The following is a 21,724-nucleotide window of genomic DNA, read 5'->3' as shown; positions in this document are numbered from 1 at the left end:
GAAAGGCAGGTAAATAAATCACTAATTTTTCGGTAAAAAAACTTGATTCAATTTGTATTAAAATTTTTAAGTAGTCTCGCGCGGAGCAAAAAATCTGCTGCCTCGCGGGAGCAGGGTTCGATTCCCAGCCAGAGTAATTTTTTATTTATTTATTTTTTTTTTTAATATTTGCAATAATTTTAACTAAAAAAATTAAGTGATTAAATATTTCATTGCCAGACAATAAATATACGTTTGAAAAAAAATTTTTTTTAATTTTATTTCAAAAATAAGACAATAAAATTCTAGACTCTGGTATAATTAATTAAAAAAGAAATGAAATAATCTAGAAAAAAATAATTCAGAGCTTCTACCTTAGACTTTGATTCTAAGTAACTAAACCTTGACAATAAATATTAATTATAAACATAATTGCATTTATAAAAATAATAAATAATTAAAAATATAACGGAGTGCTGGTCACGTGACAAAACAGAAAGGTTTAATTGAAAGACGAAAGAAATGTATTTTCCAAACGATATTTAAATTTAATTATATTATATATATAAATATATATGAATAAAAATATATAAGTGAATATCGTCTAGCTTCGCTTGCTAGTTTTAATATTTTTGTAACGAGCATAGTAGTAGTTTTAATCGGCTTTATTTAAATTTCCATTTTTAAAAGTTAATTACTGAAAATCTAAATCTTTATATGAACAATTAATGGATTATTATTAATAATAATAATAATAATAATAATTGTAAAGAAAGCAACACCAAATAAAAAAGTAAATTTTATCTTTCAGTAGCACAAAAGTAGTACCGCCGGTCTATTATATAAATTTTCGGATAAAGAATTTAAATATCGATTGTGTGTTTGATGAAATATTTTTTGCCAGTAATTTTTATTAATTATTTATAATTAATAATAAATTTTATTGTACTTAATGGATGACTGAGGATTTTAATTGTAAGAGAGAATTTATCGAAATTTAAATAAAATATATTGAGTGTGTTTGTAATAGATAATTATTTTAAAAATGTGTATTGTATTGCAAATATAGTAGATAAGTATTTAAGATTTAAAAAATAAATTTTGTTTATAAACTCAATGATTTTTCATTTTTTACCTCATTTTTATAAAATATTATTTTTAATTTTTTTAATTCCTAATTTATCGACCATTTTTCCACTTTTTTTTTTAAAATTAAATTAGCAAATTTTTAAAGCGATTTTTTATTGAAAAAATTCAAATGCAATTTTTAAAATTTATTTTTTTTGTTCTGATTTAATTAATTAAAAAATTGTCAATTTGATGATAACAGAGTTACAAGCTATTTTTATAGTATTATAATATTGGAAATTTTTTTTTATAAAAATAATTTGTGATATTAAAAAATGAATATGAAAAAAAATTTTTTTTTTAATTCAAATAAAAAAATTAAAGAATATTTGGAATAATTTTTTTAATTGTTTTAATCTATAGTATTAAGAGAATAAAAATTTTGTTTCCAGCAAAATTTAAATTTTTTATTTGAAAAAAAAATTAATCAAAAAATATTCTTAATTATAATTGATTTGTTTTAAAAATTTTTAAAATTGTCAGTCAGCTGATTTTAATATTATTGTTTTAATAAAACCGAAAAATATATATATAAAAATTTTCTAAAAAAAAAATAAATAAATAATCACACTAAAACTAGCAGACACGAAAATTTTTTAATTTTTCTCTAAAAATAAACTAAGTCTAGAAAATTATTTTAAAAAATTGCATTTATAATTTTTTAGAGCTTCTAAAGATAGAATTTTTCAAATAAATTTTTCTTGTTATAATTTATTCGTTGAAAAAAATTTATAAGTCAATAAATGTCTATCAGTTATCAGTAAAATTATAAATAAACTCACCAAATTGAGGAACTGTCATATAAGTTTCGCAATCAACCAGAAATTGTCCAGCTTGCACAGCTCCAAGTCCCACGAGGTGTTTCGTCAAATGTTCAATCATCTGCGGGCCAGTTTGATTTTCCTTCATCGGAAATTGTTGCAACCTAATTACATAAATTTTAATTATTAATTTTTTATCAAAATTACAATTTAAAGTATCAAATATCAATTTTTGTTTTTAATTAATTAAAAATAAAAAATCCAAATTTTCAAATAAATTTCCGGCTGTCAAAATTTTTTTTTAATTTAATTAAAATAATTTTAAAATTGTAGAGAATTTATTTTGAATAATTTTAAAAGCCGAAATCACTCAAAAAAAAAAAAAAAACACGCGAGCCGGCTTTGTAAAAAAATTGTTTCTATGATACTTTAACAATTATTAACATTAATTATTTATTTAATAAACTTACACAGTAACTCCCATTGTAATTACACTTTAATAATTGAAACAATATAATAATTGACAGCACTACACTTATTTTTATTTTTACTGAGATGTTTACTTTTCTGCAACCGGCGTGACACTGACGCTCGACGCTCTGCCGGAAAAATTTTAAAACTTTCAAATATGGCCGCTGTTTGAATTTCGCGGGAAATTTAAAATTATTTTAAAAAATGTAAATTTATTATTTTTTTCAATTAATATTATTATTATTTATGTGAAATTTGAGTGCAAAACATAAATAATAATATTTATAACAGTAATTTTGATTATTTAGACAATAATTTATTTTTTTTTACACACCAGGTGGCGATAAAGCGCGTCAGCTGATTTTGACACGACCCACGTGTTTAGGCAATTTCTGGGTTTATTTTGTTAAACACGTGTAAATATTTAATTATTTAAGTAATAAGTAAATAATTGGTGAAAAATGGCTGAGTTTTCGAGTAAAATATTTAATTATAAGCAGGAAGATTTTATTTTTGAAATTAAAGAACCTGGAGAGTCGGAATTTGATAGATTGATAATTGAAAAGTGGAAACAGGCGGAGGATAATAATATTTTGAGGTATAAATTGGTGATTAATAAAGAAAAACGTCTTAGTGGGAAATATAATTTTTTAATGCAGGTAATTTATTATTATTATTTTTTATTTTTAAAGTAAATATAAAAAAATAATTTTTATGATTTTTTTAACAAGTAAATTATTATAAAATTTAATTTAGCAGATGTTTAATAATTTTAAGAATTTTTTTATCAACTAAATTATGGCAAAAAAAAATCATAAAAAAAAATTGACGCAGAAATTTTAAAAAATAAAATATGCAATTTTTTAAAAATAATTTTTTGGAGCAAATTTATTCATTAAAAAAAATTAAAAAATAGTCAAGCGACTGCTAAATTGAATGTCATTATTATTTAATAAATTAAAAAATTTTTTCCACTGTCAAAATTAAAGAAAAAAATTTTTTAAATGAAATATTTTATTAATTTCAACTTATTATCATTATTATTATTTTTAATTTATTGTTTAGTATAAAAAAAATTATTGATTTGATAATTTTTTATTTTTTTGATAAATAAATTAAGTAAAAAATTTTTTTATTTAATTTTTCTGTCAGATTAAAAAAAATATATCAAAAAAATGTTTCCTAATTTCTTAAACTGTATATTTATTAAAAAAATTTTTTTTTCACGATTAATAAGTGTAATTTGTTTAAAATAAAAATAATAATCAGATGTGAGTTAATTACAAATCTATAAATTAATAAAATTAATATTTTTTGCAGTTAAACCTCGACCGAGCGCAAAATCGTCGTACTCCAGAAAACATAACATCAATAAAGCAGCCATTTGATCCAACCCGTTTCAACTTTACAAAAATTCCCGAAGAAGAAATAATAATCGACTTATCAAACGGCCAGGGTAACGACGTGATAGCTGTAAATGTAAGCCCGTTTGCTTATGGTCATGTATTATTCTTATCCGACCGCCTGAAATGTTTGCCTCAAGTTTTGACCAAGCGAAGCTTGGCTCAAATTATCCAGTTATTTCTTCTCAGCAAATCGCCGTAAGAATAATAAAAATTTTTTGTTTATTTATTTCATAAATTAATGCTAATAAAAATAAAAATTAATTATTTAGACATTTGCGAGCTGTTTTCAATGGACTATGCGCTTACGCATCGGTGAACCATCTTCACTGGCATTTTTATTACCTGAAACATGAAACGTTACTTGAAAAAATTGTATGTATCAATTTAATATTTTATTTATTATTATTTAGGTTGAATTCTTGAAAAAAAAAAAAATATTTTTCATTTCAGGAGCTGGAATGTCTGGCAGATCAAGTATACATTTTAAAAGACTATCCAGCCAGAGGATTCTGCTTAAAACTTTCATCATTTCCCGACAAAAACTTGGAAAATTTTGTGACGAAGATATTTTTTATCATAGAGTGGCTGCAGAATAATGAAGTCGCTCACAATATTGCGATAACTCGCGCTAAATCACTAGGAGAAGATTTTTATGATGATGTTAGAGTTTATATCTGGGCTACAAAAATCAGCACTGGGATCAAAGACACCAGCGCATTTGTTCCTGCTGTTTCTGAGTCTTTTGGACTTTTATGTATAAGAAGTAATTTTTTTTTTATTATTAAAAAATTTTCATTAATTTTTTTGATACTGAAATTAAAAAACATCTGATAATTTTTAGAAATTTTTTAACTAATAAATTACAGCAAGAAAAATTTATTCAAAAATTCCAACTTTAAAAATTATGGAAGCAATTTTTAAAAAATAATTTTCTATGTCTAGTTAATTATTCAAAAAAAAAAAAAATTTAAGTATTTTCAAATTTTGTGACATTAAAGTTAGCATTTACTTGACCATTTTTTATATTTAAAAAAAAAATTTGTCCGAAAAAATTATGAAAATGAATTTTGATATTTCATAATTTTTAAAAATTTTTTATTGAAAAAATTTCAATCAAATAATTAAAAAAAACATTTCACCTGTAAAAAACTTGAAAATCTATAAGTATAATTTTTCAGAAATATCTTTTTAGTTGTAATTTAATTAAAAAAAAAAAAAAAATAGCTTCAGTGTCATAAAAAATTGCATTTTTAATTTTTTTAAATTTCTAGATGTCAATTTTTTTTTGCAATAATTTATTTGTCATCAAAATTCTTAAAATTATTAAATCTCTGCTAAATTAATTTCAATCAAATTTTGAAGTCTACTGAAATTAACATCTGTCAATTTTTTTTATTTTTTAATACTAAATTATTATAAAAAAAAATTTAATTAAAAAATTCCAAATCTAGAAATTTAAAAAAAAATTACAAATTTTTTTTTTTTAACTTGGAATAACAATAAAAAAAAATTGTCAGATGTCAGCTGATTTCAGTACGAATATTTTTTCAACTCTATTATAATTTATTAACCTTTTTTTTAATTTAGATAAAGAAGCTTATGAAACTTTAACAGAAGAAGAAGTCATAAAGTGCCTAGAAGAAGTTACCGAACCCTTTCACTTACTTTGTCCGAAATTACAAGCTCTTTTAAATTAAATAATTGTCTCACCTGTCATTTTATATATAAATAAAAATGTCATGAGACAGCGCCCTAACCTCAAAAATTTAGCGCGCAATAAACTCCAAAAGTGCGGTGATAATTGTAAATAAATAAATAAATAAATAATTTAAGTGAAAAATTTTATAAATTTTATAAAAGTCATGACCTAGAATTCCATTATATTCTCAATACATATTTATATATTTATATGACATGTATATAGAACACACAACACAAAACTGACAAATAGAAAATTGTCACTTTTATTTTTATTTTGGTCCTGTCAGTTTATAAATTTTTTTCGTAAAAAATTATACAACTATCAAAATAATGAAGTTAGCCGTCAGCTATCAATTAAAAAAATTTTTTTGACAAATCAATTACGATAAAAAAATGTTTCTAAAAATGTTCACTTACAATTTTTATTAATTTTCACATGTGGAACTTTTCATGTGTCATCAATAATTATGTAGTGATTAAAAAAAAAAAATTAATTTATTTTTATTTTTATAAAAGTGATAAAGTAATTGGAGGCTAGCAAAATGATTCACCTGTCAAAGTTCAATAGCCTGAAAAAAAAGTGAGGCTAGAATTATAAATAAATTAATTAAATGTAAGTAAAAAAAAATATTATTATTTTTATTAATTTTATTATTATTATTATTATTTTTTTTTTTTTAATTTTTAAAATACTTTTTTTTATTTTTATTATTATTAAAATAATTAAAATTTTAGGATTAAAAAAAAATGAACCTCGTCTTGGCGCTGCTGCTTCTGCTAAGCAATGTCTCTTCTGAAGATTTATCAAACGTGACATCTACGGTGAAGGTCCAGTTCACATCCCGGGTAGTTGAGAACGAGTACATAGTTGTCTTCAAGGGCTACTATAAGCCAAGCACCCGGCAAAGCTACATCAGCGCAGCGCTGACCAATTCCGGAGTTGCGGATTGGAGAATTCTGGAGCGCGACAATGCGGCCAGCGAACACCCCAGTGACTTTGATGTAGTCTTGCTGAAGGAGACCCAGAAGTACACGGGTCTGGACGCGCTGACGGAGCATCCTCTTGTGAAGAGAGTTACTCCGCAGCGGCTGGTCTACCGCACGCTCAATTATGTAAACTCTACTGAGGATGGTGAGAAAGTCTTTCGCAGGAAGATGAAAAATTTGAACGAGTCCTGGGCGAATCGGCACACCAACCGGCGGCTTCTTCGGGCGATTCCTAAGCAGATTACTTCTGTTTTACAGGCAAGCAAGGCTTTAAAAAAAATTTTTAAAACTACCAAAACTGTAAAAAAATCTTTAAATTAAAAAAAAAAAAACAATTAAAAATATAAAATTTTAGAAATTTTTATTAAAAAAAATTAATTTGTTATTCAAAAAATTGGCACTTAATTTTTATTCAATTTCTAATTTTTTTATCAAATCTCAAAATTAATAAATTGTTTTAACTAAAAAAAATTTTTAATTTAAAAAATAAAAATATAGAATTTTATAAATTTTCATAGAAAAAAAAACATTTATTTATTATTTAAAAAATTAGCACTATTTTTTATTAAATTTCTAATTTTTTGATCAAATTTCAAAATTAATAAATTTTTAAAAATAAAAAAGTTTGAAATTTAAAAAATAAAAATATAAAATTTTATAAATTTTTATAAAAAAAAATTTTCATTTATTATTTAAAAAATTAACACTATTTTTTATTAAATTTTTACATCTAAAATTTTTTTGACAATAATTTAATAATTTTAAACATAAAATAAAATTGTCAAAAATTAATTAATTTTATCATCATTTAAAAATTAAAAAAAAAATTCCTGATTACTAATTTTTAGTTCAAAAAACATTTCAATGTCTGCTAATTTAATTTCTAATTTAATTTTTCCTAAATTAATGAATCGATAAAATTAATAAAAAATTAAAAATTCCTCAACTTCTAGGTGGACGCGCTGTGGAAGCTGCGAGTGACAGGCCAGAACGTAAAAGTAGCAGTATTCGACACGGGCCTAGCAGCAAGCCACCCTCACCTAAAAAACATCAAAGAAAGAACGAACTGGACCAACGAAAAGTCGTTGAGCGACACCCTGGGACATGGAACCTTCGTAGCGGGTGTGATCGCTTCCTCGTCAAAAGAATGCCTGGGCCTGGCGCCAGACGCAGAGCTGCACATCTTCCGAGTGTTCACGAACGAGCAAGTGTCCTACACCTCGTGGTTCCTGGACGCGTTCAACTACGCGATCCTGTCCAAGATCACGGTGCTGAACCTCTCCATCGGGGGTCCAGACTTCATGGACCACCCCTTCGTGGACAAGGTCTGGGAGCTGACGGCGAACGGAGTGATCATGGTTTCCGCGACGGGGAACGACGGTCCGCTCTACGGGACCCACAACAACCCCGCGGACCAGATGGACGTCATCGGAGTCGGTGGGATCAACTGGGCTGATAAAATTGCTAGCTTCTCTTCTAGAGGGATGACCACCTGGGAGTTGCCCAACGGCTACGGTAGAGTCAAGCCCGACCTGGTGACCTACGGCTCGGGAGTTCGCGGGTCTGCTCTCAAGACCGGCTGCCAATCTTTGTCTGGCACTTCTGTTGCCAGCCCCGTTGTCGCCGGAGCTGTTGCTCTTTTGGCTAGCGGCTTCATCGGCGACCTCACTCAGAAAACTAGGTTCATTTTTTGTTCTTGAAAATTTTTTTTTTTAATTCAAGAAATTAAAAAAAAAATTGATTTTTTAGAGGAATTTTTTTTTTTAATATTAAAATAAATTTTTAATAATAATAATAAATTTGACTCAATATTAATTTTCTTAAATTAAAATATAAATTTTTTTTTTAAATTACAAATAAAAAAAAATTTATCCGAGACGGAACTCGAACCCTGTTCGCTCCGCGCTGTTAAAAAAGAGTGATACCATTTCGCCAATATAAAATTTTTGACCTCTAAAAAAATCAAAATTTTTTTATATATTCGTAATCTATGAATTTTTTTACATTCAAAGGACGGATTTTCTAAAACCAAACACAAATTTGTTAACATATTAATTATATTTTTCAAAAAATTTAACTGAAAAATTGACTCAAATTTTTATAAAAATTATTTTGAGTCTTAATAAATTTTGACGTAGAAAAATAAAATTAATTTTATTAAAATTATTTAACAGAGAAATTAAAAAAAATTTTTTTTTCAGGATCACCCCCGCAAGCATGAAGCAGGCACTACTAAGTTCGGCGCGAAGACTTCCTGGAGTCGGAATGTTCGAGCAGGGTGCGGGAAAATTAGACCTGCTCCGGGCGTTTTACTTTCTGCGGAACTACGTTCCGCAGGTGACACTGAGCCCAAGCTACGTGGACCTCACTGAGTGCATGTACATGTGGCCGTACTGCACCCAGGCAATTTACTACTCGGGGATGCCGACAGTGGTAAACGTGACGATCATCAACGGTCTGGGAGTCTCTGGCCACGTCGCAAACGTCACCTGGCACCCGTACCTCGGAGAAGGCTACGGAGAAAAAGTCGACGTTACCCTGACCTTCAGTGACGTCCTGTGGCCCTGGTCTGGGTGGCTGGCTGTTGCGTTGACTGTTCCCGAAGCTGCTGCTGACTGGCAGGGCGTCGCTCATGGACATATCAGTCTCACGGTGGAATCGCCGTCCCAGGATGACCAAGACACTGAGGCTGTCAGGTCGACTATCAATCTCCCGCTTAAAGTTAAGGTCATTCCGACTCCTCCCAGGCACAAGAGACTCCTCTGGGACCAGTTTCACAATTTAAGGTATCCTCCTGGGTACTTTCCCAGGGATGATCTTCAGGCGAAGAATGATCCTCTTGATTGGAATGGCGATCACATTCATACTAATTTTAAGGAGATGTATCAGCATCTTAGGAATGCTGGGTATTATCTTGAGGTAATCTATATAACTATAAAAAAATTTTGCTTTATTAAATAATGACTCTGGTTAAATTGCACTGTATTTTCTTAAATATTGACGTTTTTAAAGATATAAGCTCATTTCGATGTTACACTCATCAAGAGCTTTCATTTGAGTACCCACATGCATTTTTGATATATTTTTCATATATACATATATATAATATATATAAATATATAAAATATATGAAAAATTGATGTGGGTACTCAAATGAAAGGTCTCAATGAGTGTAACATCGGGATGAGCTTATATCTTTAAAAATGTCAATAGTTCACAAGATACAAGGTCATTTCTTACATTAAATATTAACAAAATAATTTTTCAGGTACTAGGAACCCCATTCACCTGTTTCGAAGCCAAAAATTACGGTACTTTGCTGATAGTAGACTCAGAAGAAGAATTCTTCCCCGAAGAAGTGGTAAAGCTGAAGAAAGACGTCGAAGAAGAAGGTCTCTCGGTAGTTGTCTTCGCAGACTGGTACAATGAAACTGTCATGCAGAAGGTCAAGTTCTACGACGAGAATACAAGGCAGTGGTGGATTCCAGATACTGGAGGCGCAAATGTCCCAGCGCTCAATGAATTACTGAGCAACTGGAACATCGCTTTTGGAGACTCCGTAAGAAACGGACAGTTTACACTCGGACAGCACTCCCCGGTGACTTTTGCCTCGGGGACAACTATTGCGAGGTTCCCGGCCAAGGGCACGTTGCTGTATGTCGAGCTGAAGGACCAGGGGGAGAAATTGTTGAAAGGAACCGAGTCCGTGGCGAAGGTTCCGGTCTTGGGTCTACTGGAGCCAGACGGCGATAAAGAAGCTCCCGGAAAGTCTGGGAGGATTGTTATTTATGGAGATTCTAATTGCATTGATGACAGTCATGCTAAAAAACGTGAGTTAAAATTTTCCTATTTTTTTACACTTATAATTTTTTTTTTTTTTTTTTTTTTTTTTTTTAATAAATTAATTTATTTTATAGAATTAATATTTGTTTTATTTATTTTCTCCAATTTTTTTATTATTATTTATTAATTTATTAAAAATTAAACAAACAAAAAAAAAACATCAGTGCAATTTTTTTTTATTAAAAAAAAAAATAATCAAATCAACTCTAATAAATTAATAAATATAATTTTTGAATTATAAATAATTTTTCAAAATAATTTTTTTTTTTGAGAATATTTTATTTTTTTAATTAGAATAAAATTGCAAGTGTCAATAACTGGGTCTTTTTTACTTTAGTATAATTTTACAAAATTTATAACTATGAATTTTATCGAAATTTCATAAGAATAACTTTTTTTTTTTTTTTTTTTTTTTTAATAAATTGATAAAAAAAAATTAATTCATCTTAAAAAAAATTTAGTGCCAATTTTATATTGGCACTAAATTAAACATATACTTTTATTAAATTTTTGATTTAATTAAACTGATATAAAATAATTATTTTTTAAAAATTCTATTTGTAGTTCTTAAAACTTTTTTTTTTTTTTGGTAAAAATTTCTAAAAAAAAAATTCTAATAATATATAAGATATTTTTAAAATTATTAATCAAATTAATAACTTTAAAATTATAAATTAAATTGGCTAAAAAAAAAAAAACAAATTATTTTTTTAATTTCAGCTGCCTGTTTCTGGATGCTGGACGCAATTCTCGAGTACACAGCAACAGGAAACGTCCCTTCAATCTTCCTGGACCCGAAAAACAACGAAGTATCATCAGACCTGGAGTCTGGTAAATTTCCATCACGAATGAAAGGTAGCCAGTTACATCGGCACAGCAAAGTCCTGCTGATGACTGAAAGCGACGAAACCCAACGACTTAGACCTTTGCCAGCTTGCCCTTCTGCTGTTCTTGCCATTCCAAGTCCTCTTAATGAGTCGATCCCTACGTAAGCAATTATTTATTAACTTATTAATATTAAATTAAAATATATTTTTTATTGATAAATTTTTACATAAAAAATAAAATTTTAACTTACAGAAATTTGTACAGAGCCCAGAAAATTCTGTCCGTAGAAGAACAGGCTGATGCAGTGCCTCTCTCACCAGACGCAGACCCGACCTGGGTCCTCCGCCGACGCGGAGGCACTGGGTACAATTCCCATCCTCAGTTCAGCCTCGAAATCGAGCAGACGTATATTGAGCCAGTTACTAGCACTAAATACTCCCTCCCGCTGAACTCCTGGACCTTCTACTTGACTGTCACGATTATTTCCATTCTGACGATGATACTTCTCAAGAGATTGCTGTCCAATTGCCTCAGGAAGCGACAGCTGAAACGCAAACGCGTCATAGGACGGCTCAGGAGGGTCTTCCAAGCGCTAGCTGTTTCTAGAGTGCCTCAAATGTAAAGTATAAGTCAATTTGTCGAGATTAATAATACGTATTTTGTATAAATTATTTATTAAATAATCCATTTCTTTTTTATTATTATTAGATTTTATTTTTATTAACGCTAAGGTTTGTTTACTTAATCTAAGGTTTTTTTTTATTTACTCACAATTTAAATTGGAGTTTTTTATTTACAGCGCAAGTTACTTGCAGAAATTTTATTTTGTTTTTTTTTTTTTTTGACATATTCAAAAAGTGAATTTTGACTTCTAATTCTTGTAAATATTTAATATTTTTACGAATAAAAAAAATAAGATTGAATTTTATAATGTTAAATTTTTTTTTAGAATGTAAAAAATTTTTAATAGATGTTTTGTTATTGAAATATTAAAAAAAAATGATTTTAAAAAAATTGCATTTTTAATTATTCAAAATTTCAATTATTTTTCTGATTTTTTTTGTCGTAGTTTTCTCATTTTTTTTGCCATAATTTGTCACAAAAATTGTATTTTTAATTTTTTAAAATTTCAATTAATTTTCTCAATTGTTTTTTCATAATTTGTCACAAAAATTGTATTTTTAATTTTTTTAAATTTCAATTATTTTTCTTTTATAATTTGTCTCAAAAATTGGATTTTAATTTTTAAAAATTTCAATTTTTTTTTTTTTTTTTTCAATTGTTTTTTTATAGTTTGTCACAAAAATTGTATTTTTAATTTTAAAAAATTTCAATTATTTTTCTCACATTTTTTACCATAATTAATTTGTTAAAAAAACTACCAAATATCTGTTAAATTAATCTTTATTATTTAATCACAAAAAATCCTGACCTAAACTTAAACTTAAACTTTAACCATAAAAATAAAAATTACAAAAACTTAATTATAAAACGGATTGTAGGTAACCCAATGAGCCTTAGTTTGCTCAGCAGCAGATTTATGAGTAGTAAAAATACTTTTAAGAACCTCAGAAGCATTGGGGTCCTTGGCAATGCTGTAATCCTCTTTAATTTTTTTAAACGCAGGGTCGACAGGCTCCTGAGCAGCCGTCGAGGGCTTGGAAGCCTTGCTGGTCCCGGGCTTCTCTTTGTCCTCCTTTTTCTTCTTCTTCTCGACAGCTTCTTCAGTTTCCTTGGGACGTTTCTTGGACTTCTTGCTAATTTTTCTCGTCTGCAAATTTTCGATCATCAGATCCAAGTCTTCACCCTCGGCATTGAGTACCACGACGTCCTTCTGCTGGAACTCGACCTGACAGCGATGACAGACAGTGGACTTGACTTGCTTGAGAGCGCGCTCGCTCATTACACACCCGCAGGTCCACAGGTAGCAGAACTTGTACTTTCCGTTCATCTCCAGCCCGATCAGCGGACAAATGAACGGACTCTTGGCGTCGCCGGCATACCCGTCTCCATTCTCTGCCTTGTTCTCCTCGTAGGAGGGGTTCGGGGTCAAGTTTAGCGTTTTTACGTCCTTTAAACTTTTTATATGGACAGCGGTCTCGGGGAGAATTGATCTATCTAGCAGTCCCTCGATCACTGCTTCCTTGCTGTAGAGTTTCCCCAGGCCACAGCTCACTATCGGCTGCTGCAACGGCATCTGCTTTATTGTACAATGCTTCCATCGGAATGCCAGTTCAGAATCTTTGTCTTTCTGTAAAAAGTAAGTTATTTATGTAATTGTTGTTGAAATTTTTAAATTCTAAGCTAAAGTACCGAATAGTTGAACAGGTTTCAATTTTAAACAAGACAAATTCCAATTAAATTTAAAAATACAATAAAAAAGTGTCATGAAATTTTGATTAAGTATTTATCACACTAAAATTAGCAGAAATTTTTTGATTTCTTTTTTTTAAATAAACTAGGCCTAAAAAATTATATTAAAAAAATTGCAAGTGTTATTTTTTTTTTTTCTTTAATTTATTTCAAAATTATCAGATGTCTACTTATTTCAGTGTAATTTTTTTTATGTCACTAAAGTTAGCAAATATTTAATAATTTTTTAAAAATTTGTTAACAAATAAATTATGACAAAAAAAATAATTAAAAAAAAAAAAAAAATTGACATGTAGAAATTTTAAAACATTAAAAATGCAATTTTTTAGAAATAATTTATTGTAAAATAAAATTAAAAATTAATTAAGTGACAGCTAACTTTAATGTCATTTTTTTTTTTCCAAGTTAATTTTATTTAAAAATTCCTGTCAATTTTTTTTATAGTGTACTATTTATAATCGTTTTTTACGACATTCAAGTTAGCTGTCACTATTGTAATTTTTTTTAATAAATAAATTTGCTCCAAAAAATTATTTCTAAAAAATTGCATTTTTTCCTTTTTTAATTTTTTAAATGTCACAATTTTTCTAATTTTTTATAAAAATTTTTTTATAAAAATAATACTTATATTGATTTTTTAGGTTAACTTACTTGTTCAGGTTTTTTTTTAATCCTCACAAGTTCATCACGTCGTGGAATAGTTCCTCCATCACACCCCATTTTTCCACTTAGTAATTATTTATATTAATTTAAAAAAATAAAAACCTCACAAGTATTAAATTTAAATAAAAAAAAAAAAAAAAAAAAAAAAAACGAAACTTTTCTTTATATTTATTACCAAATTAATATATAATCTGACACAAATTACGACGCGACTGACATTTGCTTATTTTACTCTTTACAAAAACATTGATTTGCGCATGCGCACAATTTTGTATCAGCTCACTGGCGCCACTGCGGCGAATAAGTACACTAACGCCCTCTCTAAACATTGAAGCTCCAAATTCCCGCCAGAAGTGCCAGAAGTTGACAGTGCAGCGTGTTAGCCGTGAGTATAAAATAAATAAATATTTTTTTTTATTAATTTTAACACTTACAAAATTTTAAAATAATATGATTATTTTTTTCAGATTAAAATCAGACAATTATTATTAAAAAACTGATGAGAAAAATTAAATTATTTAAGAATGTAATCACCTAACCTCAATTTGACCACTAGTGCCTTAATTTAATATTAATTAAATAAAAAATAACTAATTAAAAAAAAATAACTAAATGAAAAAAGAAGAAATAATTAAAAAAAAAAAAATAACTAATTAAAGAATAAACTAAATTTTAAAAAATGGCGGCGAATAAAAAAAAACCTCGAAAAGGAGCAAACGGCTACAAGCTTCCAGAAGCACTTCCAGAAGGAGAAATTCTCCAGGACCTAAGCAAGCACCAGTGGATCCTCGGTAAGTCAATTGGAACCGGCGGCTTCGGAGAAATTTACTCCGCCGCGTCATCCAGCAAGCCAAAGAATCAATCAGCGGTGATAAAAATCGAGCCGCATGGAAACGGACCGCTGTTCGTGGAGATGCACTTCTACATGCGCAACGCCAAGCCAGATGACATCGAATCCTGGCGCAGGAGCAAGAAGCTGAGTCACCTGGGCATGCCGAAGTTCCTAGGATCGGGATCTCACGAGTTTAAGGGCCAGCGGTACCGATTTTTGGTGATGGAGCGCTACAGCAAGGACCTGTGGAAGCTGTTCCTGGAGAACGGACGTAAGTTTTCCCCGCAAGAGGTTATAAATTATTCTCTGCAGGTGATCGACGCGCTGGAGTACATCCACAACAGGACGTACGTCCACGCGGACATCAAGGGGGCGAACTTGCTGATGGACCTGAAGGATGAGAATAAAATTTACCTGGTGGACTTTGGGTTGGCTTCTCATTACACTAGCAAGGACTTTAAGCTAGACCCTAAAAAAGCCCACAACGGGACGATTGAATACACCAGCAGAGACGCGCACTCTGGAGTCCCGACTATGAGAGGCGACCTAGAGATCTTGCTGTACAATGTCATCCAGTGGCTGACTGGAAGTCTTCCTTGGGAGGGAATTCTTAAAGACTGCATTGCTGTTCAAAAGGCCAAGGAAAAAGCCTTCCAGGATGTTGAAAATTTCCTGGAAGGTCTGGAGAACCTGGAGGCTCTTCCTAAATTCGTAGGAGAGTTTATGAAATTAGTAAGCAAGCTGAAGTTCAATCAGACCCCGGATTATGATAGATGCAGAGAAATTTTTGAGGAGGACAAGAAGGAGAAGAAAGAGAAGAAAGAGAAGAAAGAGAAAATCAAGACCAGGGTTGATGAAATCAAGGAAGATAGGAGGAAGGTCAGGGAGAGGACTCCCAAGAGGTCTCCTGAGGCCCCGATGAGGAAGAGGAGGGAAGCCACTCCCAAATTGGAGAAGGTTGACCTTCCAAGGAGGAAAAGTCCGAGGGTTAAACCTCAGGTATCGTTGGACGAGAGCACTGTTGGGGTGGTTGTGGATTGCAAGAGGGAGAAGCTGAGGGATGTCAAGGCGATCGTTGAGGCTATGGATAGCGATTCTGAGACGGAGTATGATGTTAAGATTGTTAAGAAGAAGAAGGTGGAGAAGAAGACTGTCAGGAAGGGTAGGAAGAATTTTGATGATGAGGAAGAGGTTGGTTTATTTTTATTATACTAAAATTAGCCGACGTTTTTAATTAAAAAAATTTTTTTTTAATTAAATTAAATTTTAAAAAATTTTTGTAAAAACTTTTTCCATAAAAAGAAATTATAAAAATTTTTAAATGGCGGCTAACTTAATTTTCATTTAATTTTTTTTTTTTTTTAATTACAGTGGACATTTAATATTGCATTATTATGAATAATTTAAGTAAAATTTTAAAAATGCACTTTTTTTAAATTCTGTGTAAAATTTTTGTCTTGATTTTTTTGGAGTAATTTTTTTTTAGTAAGAAAAATAAGAAATTGTAAGATGTTAATAGTTTACCATCCCCACTACGAAACTTTTCTTGAAGTAATTATTGAATTAAATTTTTTTTTTTAATGTAAAAAAATTCAAGGAATCCAATGGTACAATTTGCAAGCAAATTTGAGTTGCCGATTTTTTTTTTATTTAAAATAAAAAACCGTCGTGAAAAATTTTTACAATTAAAAAATTTTTTTTTATTTTAAATTATTTTTTGTGAAATAAAATTTTTTATTGAGTATAGAATTAAAAAATAATGGTAAATTTTGATTTGGATGGTTAATTTTTTTAATACACTATTTGCAATCTTGATGATAGATTATTAAAAAAATCAAATTAAATTTTTTATCAATAATAGAATTTTAATAGATCAATATTTAAAATTTCTTATTAATAGAATTATTTATAAATAATAAAATTCTAATATATCAATTAAACTTCCTATAAAAATTAAATTTCAATGGATCACTAAAATTTTGTATTGACAGAATTTTAATGGATCACTGAAATTTTATCTCAACAAAATTTACATTTTTTAAAAATATTTACAAAAAAATTTTAATAATTATTAAATACTTCTAATTAAAAATTAATTATTTAAATTAAAATATTAAACGTCAACTTAAAAAAAATTAAATATATTCCAGATAATGCCTAGAGGTACAAAATCCCGCCAAGCAAAAGTATCCAAAGTGACCCGCCAGGCCGCGGTGGACTCCGATGAAGATATGTTTGATTAACTTAATTTGTTATTTCCTATTCTTATAAATAAAACTTTTCATTTTCTAACTCATTAATTTATTCAATAACCCTATAAACAACTTTACATTAAAAAGTTAAAAAAAATCTTACTTCTTAGCTCTGAGAGCTTGGGGCGCACTAATCTTAACCTTGCCAGGAATATTCCTAGCCACGACTTCGTCCTTGACGGCCTTGAGGAGATCTTTTTCCCTCGGAGTCGCAGCTTTGTCCTTGAGAAACATAGCAATGGCGGTCTTGGCGGCTTTTCCCCTTTTCCCGGTCCCGGGCATCAACTTAATCTTGAACTTATAATTAACCACCGTGGAATAAGGCGCGATAACAGGAACAGCAAACAAGAGTTCATCTTCATCAACAGGCTTGCCAGTAAACTGATCCAGCATATCCAACTCAGGCGCTGGCAAAACTTCATCATCATCTTCCTCGCCTTCAGGAGCCTGTTTTACCATCACCGGCTTCCCGCCTTTTTTCTTCTGCTGATTCTTGTCCAAGTGAACATTTTTCTTCTTTTTCATCCTCCTTTCTTCCCTCGCAGGATTAGGCTTCGTCATCTCCATGATAATCCTCCGGTCTTCTTCATCCTGGTCCTTGTACTTCTCCTTTATTTTCTTCAGCTTTGACTTCTGGCCTCGCTTCGGCTTTCCAGAATCTTTCGATTCAACCTTTGCAGGATCTTTAGCATCCTCTTTGGGAGTCTCCGGAGCCTTTGGTTTGCTTTTCTGTGAGTGTTTCACTACAACAGGCTTGTCGTCTCCTAGGTACACTATTTCTTCTTCTGGCTCTAATGGTCTTTTATTATCAATCAGTAATTTTACTTTAGACCCAGTTAAATCTAATTTTATCTGAGTGTCTGGAAAAAGTGACTCTTCATCAGAATCAGAATTATTTTCTTCTATTACCGGTAATTTTTCTGTGGTTTCTTCTTTATCGGCATAACCGTCATTACCTTCGGCGTCAAAATCTTCTTTACCTACAAAAAATTAATTAGGTTAAAAAAATAACCCACACGGAAAAAACAAGATGATACTGGATATCATCCTAGATTATACTGAGTGAAAAAAAATTTTAGATAGTAACTAGTATAATCTAGATTATAGTGAGTATAATCTAGATTATAATCTAGATTATAATGATTATAATCTAAATTATAATGAGTATAATCCAGATATCACCCAGTATAATCCCGATATCATCCAGTATAATCTAGATTATACTAGCTACTATCAGAAAATTTTTTTTACCACAGATATCACTGAGTATAATCTGGGGTTATATCCAGTGTCATCTTGTCGGAAGTTATCGCTAAGTTAGTGGCACTTATTTGACACCAATTTTGTTAGTCTGAAACTCTGGCTATCAGGATATATCTAATAAAACAAAAAAAAATAATCTCAGAGTTCTTCCTTACCTACAGAGTCATTACCATCCGAGTCGTTCTCCGAATCAATATCAATCTCGACATCATTCCCTCGATCCCCAAAGACACTTTCATCATCCTCGATCCCTCTAAACTTCCTTTCTCCCTTGTGCCGTTCAATGCTTCCATCCTCAAGCCTGAACAAGAACGCAAGGCCCATAACCAGTTGACAAGGCGGCAAGTAATTCTTCTTGCCTCTGATCATAAACGACCCGGTGGTTAAATACTCTCCAGTGGGCGCAGTCTTGGACACCTGGTCATGATGAACCCACCAAGCTCCAGCAACGACCTTAGCATCCCAAGCGACACTGTAGACCACCGCCATGGTTCCAGCTTCAGCTAAGCTCTTCGGCGGCACGGGATTTCCACTAGGATTCTTCACAACAATTGAACTCGCTCCAGTGAGATCAGCATGGACATAGACATCTCCAGCCCTAAGATACTTTTTAACAATCAGCTCGTTCTGTTGCATGTCCCTGCCTCCAATCACCAGGTAGTTCTCGCTGGTGATGAACCAGTAGAACTTTTCAAACCAGTACACCTTCCTGACCTTGTTGATGCTGTGGATCGCCTGGACCTCCTTTAAAGTCTGCTTGGTCTTCCTCTCAGCGGACTTCAGCGCCTTTCCTTGAGACTCAATCGTCTTCTGGTGCTTCTTCGCGGCTGAACGCTTTTGGTCAAAGTACTTCAAGGCGTTTCCGTAAGCAGTTTGTGCCAGATCAATGTCCACGAGCATCGGCTTGATGTTCCTCTCCACATCTCCCTCATTTTCATTGCTAGAGTCTTCACTGTCGTAAGGATTGGTCAGGTAGACAGAGATATGATTCGTCTCCAGCTTCAGGGCCTTGATCGCTAGAGCAACCGGGTCTCCTCTGACCTGGGCCTCGGTGATCAGCACCTGGATGTCTGGCCAGGGCATCTGGTTCGCCAAAGCGCTCTGGATCGCCAGGACAGCATTGTCCACCAGCTCCTGGTTCAGGATGATCATCTCTGCTTTCTGCTTGTCGGATTCTTGGTGAGCTTCTAAACCAGCCAGCCGCTGATCGTGGTCTTTCCTGACGTTCTCCAGCTTCTTCAGCGCCTCCCGTTCCTGCGCCAGGGCCTTCAAGTCCAGTTTCTGACCCTCCATTGTCGAGTAGTACTCATCAACTGCCAGGTCAAAGCTATCGAACTCCTTGAACGGTTGGTCCTTGAATTGCTCCAGCAGCTGAGGATGAAAATCAATGTTGGCCAGGATGAACTCCTGGCTATCAGCAGCCTTGGACTCTTTCTTCTGGACTATATATCCTTTTGATGAACTTGTCTTCGCTTGCTCGATCAAACTGCTCGCGAGGTTCAAGGCTACCATCAGCCGGTCAAAGTCTTTCTCCAAGAAGAAACTCTTGCCGACTTTGCAGCCAGGCGCAAATCCGTTTGACAAAAGCACGTGGTCGATCAAAGCAGACCCGAACTCGCAAAGAGGGTTCAGGATTTTCTTCAAAGGCTCTCCAGTTTTTGCAGAAGACAATTTTTCACGGATAAATTCTGGAGGTGACATTGTAGTCAAGTGAGCGCGGTCTCTAGGGTACTTCTCGCGGATCGCCAACCGGATTTTGTCGCCCTCTGTGTGCGGCCGAAGGATATTCAAGATCGTGAATTCATGATCGGTAAGAACGATGTTTCCTCGGTCGTAAACCTCCAGGATCACATGGTAGGCCGCTTGGTTGCTCCCGAACTGAAGATCTACCATTCGGTCGCAACCGATCTGGGTCAGAGATTCCAAGCGCTTGTTTTTTAAGTGCTTTCGCATTTTCATACTGAAGCCAGATGGCGCGACGTTCTTTGGCCACTCGAAAGCGGTCGTGTGAATTCGGTTCCCGGATTCGAGAAGCAACACTTGCTTTTCTTCACTACGTTGCAGACGGATTAGGTATGTTCGGTGGTCTATGTCGTAGATCTGGTTCACTCGCATGCCTACTAATCTGAAAATTAGTTTTTGATTAATACACAGAAAGAAAAATTTCTTGACTAGAAAATAAAATTCTTGGCTCAAAAAAATTTTTCGGTGCCTAATTACAGCTAGTAATCAATATTTTACTCATTATAATCTGGAATGATATTGAAAATTATTGAAATTTCTAAATTAAAAAATTTGACGTCTCATTTAAAAATATTCCAAGCAATTTCTATTTTTTTTATCATATTTTTAATAATGTAATAATTAATTATTATCAATTAATTTCTTATGTCATTTATAATGAATTTGTTATGAGAATTAATTTAGCAGATATTTATTAATTTTTAGAATTTTTTAATAAATAAATTATGGTAAAAAAAATTGAAATTTAGAAATTTAAAAAAATTATCAATGCAATTTTTTAAAACTAGTTTTTCAGAAAAGATTTATTTGTTAAATAAAATTCAAAAATTATCAACTGGGTGCTAAATTTAATGTCACATTTTTTTTTTAGTTAAAATAAATATCAATTTAATTTTTAAAAATTCCCGCATTTAATCAATACACCCGTTACTTGAAAAAACATTTATAAAAATTGAAAATAAAAAATTATTTTTAATGCAATAATAATATGACATTAAAGTAAGCTGTCACTTGACAATTTTTTAATTTTTTTTTTTAACAAATAAATTTGCTCCAAAAAATTATTTAAAAAAAATGAAATTTATAGTTTTTTAAAATTTCTAAATGTCAAATTTTTTTTGCCATAATTTATTTGTTACAAAAATTATCAACTATCTGTTAAATTAATTTTCATAATAATAATAATAATAATAATAAATATTAAAAAAAGAATGAATTATTAATAACTTACTTTTGTAATTCTGCGATAGAACATACTAAATCGTATGTATCAAACCTGGTCTTCATTTTCACCTATAGTGCGAACAGTTAATCTAAAAAATAATTTTAAATAAAAATTAAATTTTTTTTTTTTAAATATTTACCTTTATAATTTACCGTTTATAATATCTAAATATTATTACGTATTTTTATTATTTTATTGTGACACATGCATGTAAATATGTCACAACAATGATATAGGTTATGTTATTTATCTAACTATCGCTAGGAGTG

At 30.8% G+C, this 21,724-nt stretch overlaps 6 protein-coding genes across 6 annotated transcripts in view; 3 read left to right on the top strand and 3 right to left on the bottom strand.

The window, feature by feature from the left end:
- LOC141538325 (mediator of RNA polymerase II transcription subunit 20) overlaps positions 1 to 2,467 on the bottom strand; it is a 48,865-nt gene extending 46,398 nt beyond the window's left edge. The window contains exons 1-2 of the mRNA XM_074259708.1: positions 2,339 to 2,467; positions 1,890 to 2,032 (exon numbers count right to left, since the gene is read on the bottom strand). Coding sequence (XP_074115809.1) covers positions 1,890 to 2,032; positions 2,339 to 2,352 — 157 coding nt within the window. The 5' untranslated portion in view covers positions 2,353 to 2,467. The remainder of the gene's footprint in view (positions 1 to 1,889; positions 2,033 to 2,338) is intronic.
- A 253-nt stretch (positions 2,468 to 2,720) lies between these two features.
- Positions 2,721 to 5,583, top strand: LOC141538323 (GDP-D-glucose phosphorylase 1). The gene is made up of 5 exons (XM_074259706.1): positions 2,721 to 2,998; positions 3,660 to 3,940; positions 4,015 to 4,117; positions 4,196 to 4,508; positions 5,333 to 5,583. The coding sequence occupies exons 1-5, from the start codon at positions 2,801 to 2,803 to the stop codon at positions 5,440 to 5,442; spliced, it is 1,005 nt and encodes a 334-aa protein (XP_074115807.1). The 5' UTR covers positions 2,721 to 2,800; the 3' UTR covers positions 5,443 to 5,583.
- A 342-nt stretch (positions 5,584 to 5,925) lies between these two features.
- On the top strand, positions 5,926 to 12,358 carry S1p (membrane-bound transcription factor site-1 protease). The gene is made up of 7 exons (XM_074259700.1): positions 5,926 to 6,059; positions 6,182 to 6,691; positions 7,387 to 8,114; positions 8,635 to 9,352; positions 9,702 to 10,263; positions 10,997 to 11,264; positions 11,357 to 12,358. The coding sequence occupies exons 2-7, from the start codon at positions 6,194 to 6,196 to the stop codon at positions 11,724 to 11,726; spliced, it is 3,144 nt and encodes a 1,047-aa protein (XP_074115801.1). The 5' UTR covers positions 5,926 to 6,059; positions 6,182 to 6,193; the 3' UTR covers positions 11,727 to 12,358.
- Positions 12,359 to 12,490: 132 nt separating this feature from the next.
- Positions 12,491 to 14,286, bottom strand: LOC141538324 (replication termination factor 2). Its single transcript, XM_074259707.1, has 2 exons — positions 14,129 to 14,286; positions 12,491 to 13,355 (listed from the first exon to the last, which is right to left on the bottom strand). The coding sequence occupies exons 1-2, from the start codon at positions 14,195 to 14,197 to the stop codon at positions 12,585 to 12,587; spliced, it is 840 nt and encodes a 279-aa protein (XP_074115808.1). The 5' UTR covers positions 14,198 to 14,286; the 3' UTR covers positions 12,491 to 12,584.
- A 118-nt stretch (positions 14,287 to 14,404) lies between these two features.
- LOC141538322 (serine/threonine-protein kinase VRK1) lies at positions 14,405 to 17,264 on the top strand. Its single transcript, XM_074259705.1, has 3 exons — positions 14,405 to 14,525; positions 14,608 to 16,163; positions 17,123 to 17,264. The coding sequence occupies exons 2-3, from the start codon at positions 14,820 to 14,822 to the stop codon at positions 17,213 to 17,215; spliced, it is 1,437 nt and encodes a 478-aa protein (XP_074115806.1). The 5' UTR covers positions 14,405 to 14,525; positions 14,608 to 14,819; the 3' UTR covers positions 17,216 to 17,264.
- Positions 17,265 to 17,294: 30 nt separating this feature from the next.
- Clbn (Nuclear export mediator factor NEMF homolog Clbn) lies at positions 17,295 to 21,684 on the bottom strand. Its single transcript, XM_074259701.1, has 4 exons — positions 21,608 to 21,684; positions 21,462 to 21,543; positions 18,643 to 20,612; positions 17,295 to 18,204 (listed from the first exon to the last, which is right to left on the bottom strand). The coding sequence occupies exons 2-4, from the start codon at positions 21,515 to 21,517 to the stop codon at positions 17,324 to 17,326; spliced, it is 2,907 nt and encodes a 968-aa protein (XP_074115802.1). The 5' UTR covers positions 21,518 to 21,543; positions 21,608 to 21,684; the 3' UTR covers positions 17,295 to 17,323.
- Positions 21,685 to 21,724: the final 40 nt, after the last annotated feature.

This window comes from Cotesia typhae, unplaced genomic scaffold (assembly GCF_013202065.1).
Source record: "Cotesia typhae breed Kobodo isofemale line unplaced genomic scaffold, CoteBio_Ctyphae contig_20, whole genome shotgun sequence".
In the NCBI taxonomy this organism is placed as follows: domain Eukaryota; kingdom Metazoa; phylum Arthropoda; class Insecta; order Hymenoptera; family Braconidae; genus Cotesia; species Cotesia typhae.
Note: the sequence above shows the minus strand (reverse complement) of the source record. Positions and strands in the feature narration are given on the sequence as shown.